Here is a 14,892-nt window from a genome sequence, read left to right as displayed (position 1 = left end):
ACTGCTACTCACGCTGCGTAAGTCAATTCGCTGTTGGTCCGGATTTTAGGGCAAATTGCGTGTTGGACCAAACGCTAACTGGACAAACAGCGACCTGGACCAAATGCGAGCCAGGCGAACGGCTAACAAATCGATTTGGAAAGCCCCACGTGGACAGAGTCCGAATATCCAGTGGTTTGATAATATTTTAGTACACCCCATGATTATATTAATCGTTACCGCAATAAAAAAAAACAGCCCGAATATTCGACGTTTTAATTAAATGACATTACACTTTTGTAATTAATTATGCCATTCATTACGATATTTGTACAATTTTCAAATATTCATAACGTCGAAAAAAACGATTTCCGTAATCTACATGCAAAAGTAAATCAGTATAGATAACTACTCACCTAGTACGGTCAAATTAAGTCAAATTTCACAAAAGTCAGGAACTAATTCTAAGGACTAATAAAATCACTACGGATTGTTTTGTATGGGCTAAAAATCGAACTTTATACAATCGTTACTAAATTCACCCCCCCGGAAAGGGGTGAAATCGGCTGAAAATAATGTAATGGTTATAACTAAGAAGAGAAAAAAGGTGTACTCGGTGCAATTTGGCGTACGTTTTACAACACTTATATCTAAATTCGCACGTGTTATTTATGTTAATTTAAGCTACGGAACAGGTAAAAAAAAAAAACAACATACAAAAAAATCTATTTTGGCCATTGCGGGTCTGGGGAAAGTAATGTACTCGGTGCAAATTGAGTAAATAATTAGAAAAAATATCTAAATCCAATGTCAAATTCGCACCAGGGTGCGACACCCGGAAAGTAGTTTTTCATGTTTTACTATCGTTGTACTTCGGGGGAAATTTTAATACTATTGGAAATTGATGCAATCATATTCATTTGATTTTGTTTACATTCGCACCCTATAAAAAATTGGAATTTTTATACGGAACATGCAGTTTTGTAATCAAGTACCAAAAACGTAGAGCAATAAATACACAGAAGCGACAAGCGCGTGATTAGTAGCAAGAGAAGGAACGCGCGTAGATGCACCGACGAAGCACGGCTCTTGAGGCACGAGTAGTGGCATGTACTGCAAAAATAGTAGGGTTTCTGAGTATGCAGACAGACAGTCAACAAATTAAATACAGGTACGCTCAATGTTTGTTAAATTCGAAAAATCGCGTTTTTCCATATACTTACGAAAACGTTAGACTACTTAGTTCACTCAATGATTGTTTAAAACAATAGTTTCGTTTTAACGCCAGAAGAAAGGTTTGTGCTCGTTGCCCGTCAAAAGTGTCAAACAAACTGTCTCGGAACAATCGCTGCGCGTAGGGTTTGACATCCGGATATCCGAAATATCAGGATATCCGTCAACTATAAGATCCGGATCTAGCGGGTCATAAGATCCGGATATTACGGATCCGTTAAATATGGTTATTGACCTATAACCGAAACAATTTTCTAATGAAATTTATGAATAATTTCATACCATTTTGTCATTTAAATATAGTATTTTCATATATTTAATCAATTCAAATACTAACAGCACATCAATTTTGATAGGTACATCATGTCACGCAGTAACTTTATACAATGAATGCGAATGTTGCTTAATGCAAACATTAGATCATTGGATATCCTGATGACTTCGGGCTATAGGCTCAAAACAAAAGCGACCTGGAGGCCAAGGCTAGGATAGTAGAGTAGGAAGGAGAGAAAATTGGTCTGATAATCAACCACTAGAATATCTCCAAATGAATAGGGCTAAGATGGTCGGCTCTTTATCATTTGTCATGAAGGGCATAGTGACAAGTGATAAAAATAGAACCATGCTGCCACCGCAGATCGAAAAGAAAAGACCTACCTAAAGTAATCGGGAAGAGGAGATAGATGTTCGAATCCAAAATGCCCTAAGATGCTCAGCAGCGCTTCACCGAGTTCTAGAATCCAAGCTAATCAGTAGGCTGTCCATGATTCAAGTCTATAAGACAATAATTAGATTTTGATGAATGGCATCGGTAAGTATTACACTTGGACTCTGAATCAGAAAAAAAAGAACAAGTTCTTAGTTAAGAAGACGAAATTCTGGCGGAATATTCTGGGACCTATCAGAGATGAAGATAGAGAAGATGAAAGCGTAGGAAAAATAGGGAGCTAGAGTAGCTAGTTGCGGCACCCAATATAATTAGCGAGATTATAGCCTCACGACTTCGCAGGCTTGGTCACTTGGAGTGGACGGGAGAGAATCGGGCTGTGAGAAGATAGGAGCGATGTAGTCCTAAAACGCCCTCGGAGTATCCAACTAGCGTGGAGTGGTGCAGAATAGAGCAGAGTGACGTTGTTCTTGTGTCAAAGGCCAAGATTATTTTTGGGTCACTGATCCAGTGAAGTAAGTAAGTATTGCTTTCATAGTTAGTATTTCATGACGAATGAACACGAGGTGAGGCATTGGATGTATTTCCAACTATGCACCAGCTAATCCAGATATAAACGTTCCTTATTAAGTACGGTTTTAGAGATAACATTATGTTAGCTATTATAGTAATCAAGTAATCATTTAAAATTGGTTGGGGTAATATCATTGTATTAAAACATAGTTAAAAACGTTATTTCTGTGTTATCTAAATCCGTTTATTCGGATATTTATTTTGCTGGATATTCGAATAATTAGAATATCACAATATTCTAATTGCAAACCCTACATATAACTTCCCAGTAGTGACACAAATAGGTAATGTAAATACTGCGAGGAGGATCTTGTTTAGGAAGTAATCGGACAGACAGACGGACATGACGAATCTATAAGGGTTCAGTTTTTTGCCATTTGGCTACGGAACCCTAAAAATAGAGCGATCGAGTATATTCCTTCAACAGGATGCTCTCCTACAGCATATAAAAAGGGCTTAACAGACCCACATTGGGACCAATTTACCTGAATAGCGACCCACAAATGCTAGATTCTTGCAACTAGGCTTGGCGAAAGAAAAATGATGGACCAGCGTACACCTCTTAGTAGAAAACCCTTCCTGATGCTAGTCTCAGCTGCAAGGAGCTATTGTCTTGCAAGTGCAAAGAACGCTGTACAGGGTTTGGGTGAGTAAAACACGGATTTAAATACACTATGCTTTGCGCATGCGAAGGTGCATGCTCTGGGACAAAATAATACGTAAAAAAATAAATATTTTTGATTAATTAGTGTGTAACTTTAATTAGCTAGATCCGGAGTAAATTACAATAAAACGATCTCAGTATTCTTAATTTTGATAATAATACTTTTATCGAAAATATTACTTTACTATAAATATCGTTCAGCAAGTTACCTTTACTTAAACATCATTTGCCTAGCAAATTGTATTGAAACAGCCATCCGACTCTTGGTGGTGTCATCCGGTATGAAACAAAAATAGTGTAATTTGCTTGTTTATAAACCGATTTTCAAAATTTTAATGGAATTTTATAGCTTACTAATGTAGCATTCATATCTTGATACAATGTTTTCCTGTAAAGTTACTAGTAAAGTTGATGAAAACAAAAAACGGATTTTTTTTCGAGAAAATTTAAATAAAACTTAAAATTTCTCGCAAACTATGGTATTTACAAGGTCAAATGTATGAACGATATTGTAGTGCATTTAATTTTGCTTTTTATGACACCCCACACAAGCTTACATATGATATACTTTCTGTGGTATACGTAATATTCTGAACACGACACCGGCCATTTTGATGACGTCATAACTGGTGACTTAACCACGTTAGAAACTGTCTCCCGATGGTTTTTTGTCAAATAACATGCTTAACAACATACTAAAATATGGTGCTGGTTTCATCAAAGGCACCTTTTGGGCCCTATATGACCTAAGGGAAGCGACTTCATACCTACTCGTATAACATTTTTTTATACAATCAAACACATTTGAATAAGTAGTCGATAAAGCGGTCAAACACCGATAGATTATTAATATGTTGTAACATGACATCACTATTTTTGATCTCACATAGACAATTTACGCACAAACTTGCATTTCATTTTTGGTCGCACTTTTGAAGTTTGACAGTCTTCAGTTCTTTATCCTATTTATATCCTATTTCTATGTATCCGGATCCGAAAAATTGACGGATATTGCAAACCCTAGCTGCGCGCTGCGCTATCTCCCCGCCCCGCGCGCCCCGCGCCGCGTGCGGCCAACCACCTTCGCTTGAAGTTCGTTGCGATTAATTCTATTTACTTTTTGACAAACTTCCGGTAAAAAAAATCTATTTTTTATTTAGTGCAAATGTAGTGTCTTTAGATAAGTACCGTTTTTAAAATTTTCACGTCTCTCTTAATTTCCCCCGAAGCACAATGTACAAAATAATTAAAAATACATGTTCCATAATTTGCCCAGGCGTGCAAAGTTAACTGAATGTTTATAATGCTTTAAAAATCTTAACTTGAGATTGCACCAACCGACTGACTTATCCTCGAGCCGCAATCGAAAAAAAACATTTTTTTAGGGTATTATACATTGCACATCTTTTTAATTAAGATATACTATGCACCAAGGTGTTCTCTATACACTACTTAGCTTGAACCCAATAGCTTTTAATTTACTCCAAAATTACGGCACTTTATAGTTTATACCTAAAATTTAACGGTCTTCCGTACATAATAGAAACGGTGCAACTCGGGGGAAATAATCTAGTTGCGCCATCTAACGAATCCAAAAAAAGCACGACTACACGACTTACTTCCATACTTTTCTTTAACTTGACTATACTAACCCTGCAGGTCATGAAGCGAAACACCGTCACTACACGAAAACAAAGAACTATCACGACGGCGGTTACGCCGACTTTTAATCCTACGTTTTAATTTTCATAACTGTTTTTCAAGATAATCGTAATCATCTTCATCAGTTTTAGGTTTTGGCATGGTTTAAAACCGATGATATGCTTTTAACACGCAAAAGAAAACACTAATTTAATTTTAATGCTAAAAGCATCGTGCGAAACAGCGAAGCACTAAATCGCGAATGATGGCGCCTGGTTGGTGAGGGTTGAATATCGAGACGATAAATTCTTCTACCCTATTTTTTTTTTGATATTGTGTTTTATTTCTCCAAAATATAGTGCGAAATGGCGAGTCTATCGTGAAACTACTACATGTGTAATTTATGCTAATATCGAGAACGAAACCCGAAAGTAATAAATATTATTATAAGGATGCATTAAATTTGGCAGCCCTACCGCATGAATGCACAAATGGGCGGCACAACAGTCTGTGAGCAAATTACTACGAAAAGGCAGCCCCTAAGAACGGCACTCTAATCGCAATGGACGCTTTGACAGCAGTTCAAGTTTAACTGTGTAGACATTTTGTATAAGGTGGGGTAAGACTATCGCCGGGGCAAGACTAAAACTTAGTTATTTAGTTAGTTCTCTAGACTTAAATCGACCGGGATATAAACCGTGATTACCTTTTATATTGTTTTGAGCTCCCGATATTTCGACGCAGTTACATGCATCTTGTTCACGGGTAAGGTAATCACGGTTTATATTCTGGTCGATTTAATAATAGTGAAACTAACCGTGAATCATTCAAAACTGTTAGTTCTTCTGGGCATTTTCCGCAAATCGACAACCATTGTGCCTATTTTACGTAAAACGAAGTAGCGGTACTCTAACGACCCCAACTTGTACCTACGGGAAGACAAATACCTACTTGTAGGGAATTCTCTTACTGTTAGACTTGCCCCGAGCAAAATAAACCATGTTCGTCTTAGCCCACATTACCTTATATCTACATTATAAATTGCGCTACACTTTTGACGACCGGTATGACCTAGTGGGGTCCATGGTCCCGGGTTTGAATCCCGGTAAGGTAATTTATTTGTGTGATGAACAGGGATATTTGTTCCTGAGTCATGGACGTTTCTATGTATTTAAGTACTTGTATATTATATATATCGTTGTCTGAGTACCCACAACACAAGCCTTCTTGAGCTTACTGTGGGGCTTGGTCAATTTGTGTAATAATGTCCTATGTCTCTGGACCGGGTATGTCCTTAAACTACGTCCAAAAGAGAGGTATGGGCATTGTGAATGTCATCTCGCTTTGTGTGGTAGGGCACAACCAGAGGATGTCATTCCAGATCTAGAGCAGAGCCCAACTGGGGAAGTACCTCCACCTTACAGAAAACAGCAGCCAACTAACACTAGTCCCTACTCATAGTGTTGTGTTCCTGCCGGTGAGTAAGGTTGCCAGAGCTCAACGAGGGGGGGGGGGCGGGTTTAGGGTCGGCAACGCGCATGTAACTCCTCTGGAGTAGCTGGCGTACATAGGCTACGGAGACTGCTTACCATCAGGCGGACTGTATGCTTGATTGCCACCGTCGTAGTATAAAAAAAATGATATAATTTGCTCGGCGTTTTGACCGGACAATCAAATCTGTCAAAAAACTACATCCTCAATATACCTCCAGTTTCAGTTGAGCAGTTTAATAACAAAGTGTGGTAACCCTACGGACTTCAATGCACAAATGACAAACTGCAGCGGTGCAGACCATAAAAAATTGCAACCGCAATTGATACAATCTACAATCTGTAGATTGTGGTTCTGTGATCTACTAAAATCTCTACTCAAAAGTAGATCTTTTTAATATGGGGTGCGGAGTGCGGTACAAATCCAGTGGTATGGTGCTTATCCATCGGTGAGAATTTGACAGTACAGGATGCCCAAAAGTATATACAGTCGCCATCAGATATATCGGAGCGGCCAAGGTGCTCATAAATATCTGAACACGCCTCTATTGTCGAGCCGTTAGAATGAGTGTGAGTGAGTGGTGACACTGGTGACTGTACGTTAACAAAAAGATTTTACTGCATTTTCAAAGCTTTTTTTATACCACGTTGATGGCAAACAAGCATACGGCCTGCGTGATGGTAAACAGTTACCGTAGCCTATGAATTCCTGCAACTACACGGGCCTGCAACAACATGTGCGTTGCCGACCCTTTAAAAACCTGTACACTCGTTTTTTGAAGAACCTCATACTGTATCCAAGCTAAAGGAGGATATTTTGAAGATATTGAATATTTATATTTGTTAATTGGTTTTATTTTTAATGCCATTTCGTAAAATACGTTTAACCAACATTCTCAATGTATTTTTGCGCCACTCAGTAGGAGGAAAGTACATACAATTACCCGAGTAAATAGATATAAATAACTTTATATAATCTACTAGATTCCAATCAATTAAAAATTTTAAAGCTCTGCTTGCACTCAGTCCGCGTAGTCATCTCTCACTATCACTCTTCCACATTAGTGCGACAGTGACAGTTGCGTTACGTTCGCTACGGAGCGTTAACGATTGGCATGTTGACTACGCGCGTTGGTAAACCTAGAACATTTGTGACTTTCCACGGTAAAGAATTTTTTTGTCTATGTCTATGTCTATGTCTATGTCTATGTCTATGTCTATGTCTATGTCTATGTCTATGTCTATGTCTATGTCTATGTCTATGTCTATGTCTATGTCTATGTCTATGTCTATGTCTATGCCTATGTCTATGTCTATTTCTATGTCTATGTCTATGTCTAAAGGCACCTTATGGCGGTTGGCGCATACGCCATTCCAATAGTAATATGATGCTACGCGACGTAAGCACTAACCGCCATAAGGTACCTTTAGCCGTGGAACGCCACATTTTCAAACCGATGTATTATGTATGTAACTGTCAGATAGCAATCTCATTCAAATATCGTGCACGTATTCAACCTACGACTATATATTTAGTAGTCGTGACGTGAAACATGCTTATCATGTTACCGACTACAAACATTAGAAATCGTTTACCATTATACCCCTATTTGACACGCACAAAATACCTTTCCAGTGACCGGGAGTAATAAAAAACACCTAAAATTTCATCGTAATCGTTAAAGCTTCTGAGAAACGAAATTATATAAAATAATCATATAAATGGGCAAGAAAGGTTACATGCCGACATTTAGCTTAAACCGATATATTTGAATGTCGTAAAAAGTTGCGTGCGAGGTAAAATGCCAAAATTGTGCTGCCAAAAAGACTGATATAAGGAATAATTTGTGTTTCTCCCATCACGGAACAAAGTTCCGGACCTTTGGAAGGCGTGCGCGGAGCCGAAGCCAACACGTAGAAGCCCTTTTGACACTTTAATGAAATGTAAGGGTACCGAGCGGATGTTGCTAAGGAATAATAATTATTAGAAATGTTTCCGAATGTATCGTATCTAGGTAGTACCTACCTCTATATGTATGTAATTATATGGCGTACGTATTTACCACGTATTATTTATTATGTTCGGCACGATCTCCGTCGTAAATATGTCTGTAATATACTTAGTATCAGGTATATTGTAATCGGGAGCAGCATTTCTTTTTAGGGTTCCGTAGTCTTCTAAAAACTACATACTTTTAGCCAGTGTTGTCTGAACGTTAATTATAAAGGAAAATATTGAAAATTAATCATTACAAATTGAACCGTAAACTGTAACCGTCTGTAACGGTTTAATACGGTTTATTTGTAATACTTAGTTTCCAAAATTCTCAATTCGAATTGACGTTCGACCAACGCTGCTTTTGCCCTCTAGCTAGCTGCCCAGACATCAAAACTTGTCCAGAGTCTAGCCAGACGATGCAATTTTTGATTTATTAACATAACAATTCAAATCAGAATGGAACGGGAGACTTTTATACGCCTTAGACGTTAACACTTCGTAATACATGTATCTTTTTTATTGGAAGTCGGCTAAAAATGTCGCCCATGTCACCCAGACTGCAAATAAGAATCCATCAACACCTTTATTAATTAATTAAGTAACTTTAACACCACGGTGGGACACACAACACACACATACCCATCTATATAAAAAATCATAAACCTTCCTTTTGAGTTTGCCGTAGTCGGCTAAAAATAAGCGCTTTCACATCAAAACGTATATTTCTCAACTGCATTACTGCTATTAGTTATACTTAAACCTATAAATTGAGCAAATCTCCTTCCAGCACGATTCAAAGGAAGTCATCTCCACAAAAATACAGTCAATTTGAACTTTACGGCTTTCATAATAAGGTTGAAACAAGATACGCCTAGCATGCCTAATAGTTCTGAATAACGTGATGGTACGTGCTTCGCGTTGTAGTTTATTTGTATCCCAACCTAGTCGCTCTTAAGGAAACCAAATGTGAAAGAAAAGGAAGGAAGGCTGTCGTGTGAGAATGCAGTCGGGGACCAAATAAAGAACATTGTAGCTCTGGAGCAAAAAAAATGAACTGATAAGAGCATCGTGACCGAGCCGAGGATTCGAAGAAAATAATTTAAGTCTTTGAGAGCGACCGCGGAGAATTGAAATGCGTTTTGAAAATTGAGACACGTTAAATGCCGAATTTGCGTTTAAAATGGTTTTAGAGTCACACGAACCCGCTTCCATACAATAGGAGCTACGTTCTCACTTTAAAATATCTTTATATCTGTCTGTTATTAAATAATATCCTTAAAACTTCCTACTCCCTCTGATTCATTTGTATTAGGTAGCATTTCTGTTTAGATAACATATGTTACTTTTTTTTATAAGGATATTCATTTTATTTACAATACAATATACATAATGGATATATATACAGAGGATTACTTTAACTAGCTTTAATCTAAAATAGACCCTTGGCCTGAAAAGCTGATATTGTGCGAGGAAGTCGCCAGCTCTTCGGTTACTTGAATTTTTATGTCAAAAATCATGTTAATTCAGTGTCTCTTCAAATCTAAATGAGAGCGTAACCTGGATTGTATGGCTGCGGCTATTCGTGTGTCTCTTAAGTCTTGAAAGCGACCGCAGGAACTTGAAATACCCTGTTTAAAATTAAGACACATTAAATGCCTAATTTGTGTTTAAAACATTTAAGAGAAAAACATAAGTGTGTTTGGCACATTTCTGTCGGTCGCTGAAGACGAGTTGAGAAAGTTTGCTTTTTGTGCAAAGTGCGAATGCGAACACAGCTGCTTGTCATGTATGTTGGTAGATGACAGTTGCGAATATACCTTGTTATGGAAAGCGTGTTTCATTACCAGCATTCCAGTATTTCCCCAAAATATTTTACTGGCGACGACGCATACCAAAAATCCGTGCGTGCTACGTATAGTTGTAATAATAGCAAACAAAAGAAAGTGCAAATACGATGTCGGTCGGCAAGATAAGTGAATTTAAAATCCATACGGACGATTGGAGGTTATACATTGAGCGGCTCGAACAATACTTTTTGGTTAATAAAATTGTGGACGATTTAAAGGTTCCCACACTAATAACAGTTATGGGAGCCGAAAGTTATGAACTATTAGTGAGTTTGTGTACCCCAACGAAACCCAGTGAAAAAACATTTAAGGACTTAACCGCCATTATGGAACGGCACTTACAACCGAAACCGAGTGCATTAGCCGAGCGATATAAATTCCGCCATAGGAAGCAGGCTACCAACGAAAGTATAGCGGAGTATGTAGCTATTTTGAAAAGGATGTCGAAGACATGTGAGTTTGGACTTTGGTTGGAAGAGAGCCTCAGGGATCAGCTGGTATGCGGGTTAAGTAGTGAAATGATACGACAGCGGTTATTCGCAGAAGAAAACTTAGATTTTGCCAAAGCGTACAGCTTGGCAGTCAGTTTAGCAGCGGCTGAAAAGGATGCGGCCGTGGTTGAGGGATCGTGCAAAAAGCAGGCTGAGGTCAAGGTGGCCGATTGTCAAGCCATGGCGGGAGCATGGCAGCGTAACGCAAGCGTCGCGACAGGCGATAGGGCGCAGGCTAGCAGCGGGCAATCAGGAGTAAACAGGCAGTTTGGGCAGCGCGCGCATTTCTCGACACGAGGGCAGCAAACGAACGGGCAGCGTACGGGCGCGGCCGCGAGGCAGCCTGCAGCGGCAGGACAGCGCGGGCAGCGACAATGCTCAGTTTGTGGGGGCTCCCACCCGGAAGCGCCGGCGCAGTGCAAATTCGCGCGATATGTGTGCAGAGTGTGTAATCGCGAGGGGCACCTGCGACGTGTTTGCCCTAACGTGACGGGGCATCATAGGGTGGAAGCGATGACAGACATGGACACTGACGACAGCGACGAGGTAATTGTAGTTAGCATGAATCATTTATCAGTGTCTGACTGTAAACCAATAATGATTCCAATTAATGTGCACAATAAATCTTTAAGTATGGAATTAGACACAGGCTGTGCAGTAAGTTGTATAAGTTTGGAATTGTATCAGCGTGAGTTTGCTGATTTAGAATTAAATAAAAGTAATGTAGTGTTAAGATATTATACTGGTGAACTCGTTAAACCGCTAGGAGTAATCAAACCATTAGTTAATTACCGAGATCGGAAGTCATATTTAAATTTATATGTTATCAAAGACGGTATAACGCTTCTTTTAGGTAGACAATGGATAGCGGCCTTGAATATACTTGACTTACCCGGCTATGACGAGTATATGTTAGGGTATGTCAATAGCGAAGATGAAGGCTTTAATATAACGGAATTTAGTTCCAGATTCTCTAAGGTGTTTGAAGACGGTTTGGGCCGGTTCACGGGCGGCCAAGTGAGCATACACCTGCGGCCTGAGGCGCAGCCGGTGTTCCTGCGCGCGCGGCCGCTGGCGTACGCACTGCGCGAGCCGGTAGAGCGCGCGCTGGAGCAGCTGGTGCGTGACGGCGTGCTCACCCCCGTCGACCGCTCCGACTGGGCTACCCCGATCGTCCCCGTGGTGAAGAAAGATGGTAATATTAGAATATGTGCCGACTATAAGTTGACTATAAATAAAGTTCTTGAAGTTGACCGTTATCCACTGCCTAGGGTAGAAGATCTGCTAGTGCGCCTCGACGGCGGAGATCGGTTTAGTAAAATTGACTTATCCCAGGCGTATGCTCAGTTTGAGCTAGATGAGTCCAAGAAAGTCACAGTAATAAATACCCATAAGGGTCTTTTCATGTATAACCGGCTCGTGTACGGATTGTCGTCCAGCCCGGGTATTTTTCAGCGCCGGTTAGAACAGCTGTTTGCAGATTTGCCTCACGTAGGGGTCTTCCTGGACGATATTATTATTACGGGTACGGATACTAGGAGCCATATCGAGAATTTGCATAAAGTCTTTGATAGATTACAATCTTTTGGTTTGCGAGTAAAAAAAGAAAAGTGCGCGTTCTTTCAAAAAACGGTAAATTACTTAGGCCATGTCATTAGCAAGGACGGAGTACAGACATGTCCGGACAAGATTACGGCAATAATAAATACTCCGACTCCTACAAACATAACCGAGTTAAGGGCATTCATAGGCCTCGTTATGTATTATTCGAAATTTGTGGCAAACGTAAGTACAATATTAGCACCTTTATACATGTTACTGAGGGCAGGTGTAAGATTCGAGTGGAATGATGAGTGCCAGGTTGCGTTCGACAGGGTTAAGAGTGCATTATGCTCTAGTAAAGTGTTAGTGCATTACTCGGTATCGCTACCGCTAGTTCTAACTTCAGACGCGAGTAGCGTCGGCGTCGCCGCTGTGATATCGCACCTCACGGCGGAGGGCGAGCGGCCCATTGCTTATGCGTCGCGGGCGCTCACCACAGCGGAGCGCGCGTACGCACAGATCGATCGCGAAGCGTTGGGGATTATTTTTGGTATTAGGAAATTTCACCAATACCTATATGGGAGAAAGTTTATTTTAAGAACGGATCACAAACCGTTGACCCATATATTTGGTAATAAAGTGGGGATACCAGTCATGGCGGCATCACGAATACAGCGCTGGGCCGTTCTTCTGTCAGGATACGACTATGAAATCGAGTACGTTGCGTCAGCTAAAAATTGCGCGGATGCCTTGTCGCGTTTGCCTCAGACCGGCAGAGATCACCAGGCGAGTTCGGAGGTAACTTATGTTAATTTCGTAGAAGATTTTTTACCAGTAACCAATGAAGACGTAAAGAAGACTACAGAAAAAGATATTTTGTTGACTAGAATCATGTCGTATGTGCAATCGGGTTGGCCAACGGGGCAATTGGAAGAAAATCTAAATCCGTTTTATGTTAGGCGTAACGAAATGTATATAGATAGGGGCTGCCTGATGTGGGGATATAGAATGATAATACCGTGTGATTTAAGAGAGATCATATTACAGCAGCTGCATACTAGTCACATGGGCATAGTCAAAACGAAGGCCCTAGCTCGCAGCTACGTGTGGTGGCCGGGTATTGACGCCGACGTGGAGGCGCTGTGCCGGCGCTGCGACACGTGCGCGGCCGAGGCGCCGGCGCCGGCTCGCGCGCAGCCGTCTCCTTGGCCGTACCCACCACGGGTATGGAGTAGACTACATTGTGATTTTTTGGGACCATTTAAAAGCAAGGTTTTTTTTGTCTTAGTTGATGCGGGCTCTAAATGGATCGAGATATTCGAAATGTCACGAACAAACGCGTTATCCGTCATTAAAGTGCTTCGAGAGACGTTCGCGCGTTTCGGGTTACCGGCGGAAATCGTTTCTGATCAAGGGCCACCTTTCACGAGCGTAGAATTCGGGGATTTTTTAAAACGTAACGGAATACGACAGTACTTCTCACCTATTTATCATCAATCGTCTAATGGCGCAGCGGAAGCCGCCGTGAAACTTTGTAAACGCGCCCTAAAGAAGGCGTATCGAGACAAGGTAGATGTAGAAGCCGCCTTACAAACTTATTTGATGGCCTATAGAAATAGTGCACAAAGCACGACCGGGGAAAGCCCAGCGATGCTTTTGATGAGGCACACTCTTAGGACACGTTTAGATTTGTTGCGCGGCGATGGTATTGTTGAACAACGGGTTCACAATGCGCAGGAGCGGCAGGTGCGGGCGGCAGGGGGCGCCACGCGCGCTGTGGCGCGAGGCGACCCGGTCTGGTCGCGTAGCTATACTGGCCAAGACAAGTGGGTAAAGGGCACAGTAGTCGATAAAACGGGCTCCAATAGGTACATAGTGGATAACGGTCAGGGAGGTTTCATACACCGGCATATTGATCAAATTAGACGTCGGACGAGATTTTCTAATATTACTTGGCCAAACACGAATGAAGGCCGAGATCAATCCCATCAGATGCACGAGGGTGCGGTCGCAGCGGTGGGCGGCGGCGAGGACGTAAGTCCAGTGGTAGGTGTGGTGTCGGATGATGGTGCCCGCGAGGTCGGATCGGAGGAAGTTGTCGGACAGGCGATAAGTTCTCCCGAGCAAATTGCAATTAATCCCTCGCCGACTATTTCTCATCATTCAACGCCGCCACCCCCAGTTCAACAGCCAATGGTGCTTAGGCCCCTGCCTCATCGCATTAGAGGAATACGTCAATTAGAGATAGATTAAGAAAAATAGTTTGATAGTTTATTAGTTGTAATGGCAGTCAACAGGTCGGATAAGGTCTTACATTCACATAACTTATCAACACTTAGATGTAGGCGGCCAATATAAGGCAGATCCCGCATAAGTGGTAACTGTAAATATTATAATAATAAGATATCAGACCTACCCCTGTATGCTGCCAAGTTGTTTACCATGTACACGGTTTAAACCTTATTGGCCTAGATATAAGTCTCAAAATGTCTTCATAAACATTCAAATGTTGCCTTTTGAAAGTTCCTACAATTAGTTACCTGATTCTGGTTTAGTGATGTTAGTTATTTTATTACTATAGCATGTAGTTACCTATATCATAGTTTTGATACACCGTTGATATTTAGTGTGGAGGTGTCATGTATGTTGGTAGATGACAGTTGCGAATATACCTTGTTATGGAAAGCGTGTTTCATTACCAGCATTCCAGTATTTCCCCAAAATATTTTACCACGCACGCACGCACGCACGGTCGATTTTTATCGG

The 14,892-nt window shown here is 40.8% G+C and overlaps 1 protein-coding gene across 1 annotated transcript; it reads left to right on the top strand.

Moving 5' to 3' along the window:
- Window positions 1-10,031: 10,031 nt before the first annotated feature.
- On the top strand, window positions 10,032-14,811 carry LOC133528418 (uncharacterized protein K02A2.6-like). The gene has a single exon (XM_061865805.1). It carries the CDS (start codon window positions 10,201-10,203, stop codon window positions 14,377-14,379), a length of 4,179 nt encoding a protein of 1,392 aa, XP_061721789.1. The 5' UTR covers window positions 10,032-10,200; the 3' UTR covers window positions 14,380-14,811.
- The last annotated feature ends 81 nt before the right edge of the window (window positions 14,812-14,892 follow it).

This window comes from Cydia pomonella, chromosome 19 (genome assembly GCF_033807575.1).
Source record: "Cydia pomonella isolate Wapato2018A chromosome 19, ilCydPomo1, whole genome shotgun sequence".
NCBI classification, from domain to species: domain Eukaryota; kingdom Metazoa; phylum Arthropoda; class Insecta; order Lepidoptera; family Tortricidae; genus Cydia; species Cydia pomonella.
This window is presented reverse-complemented; position numbering and strand designations above follow the sequence as displayed.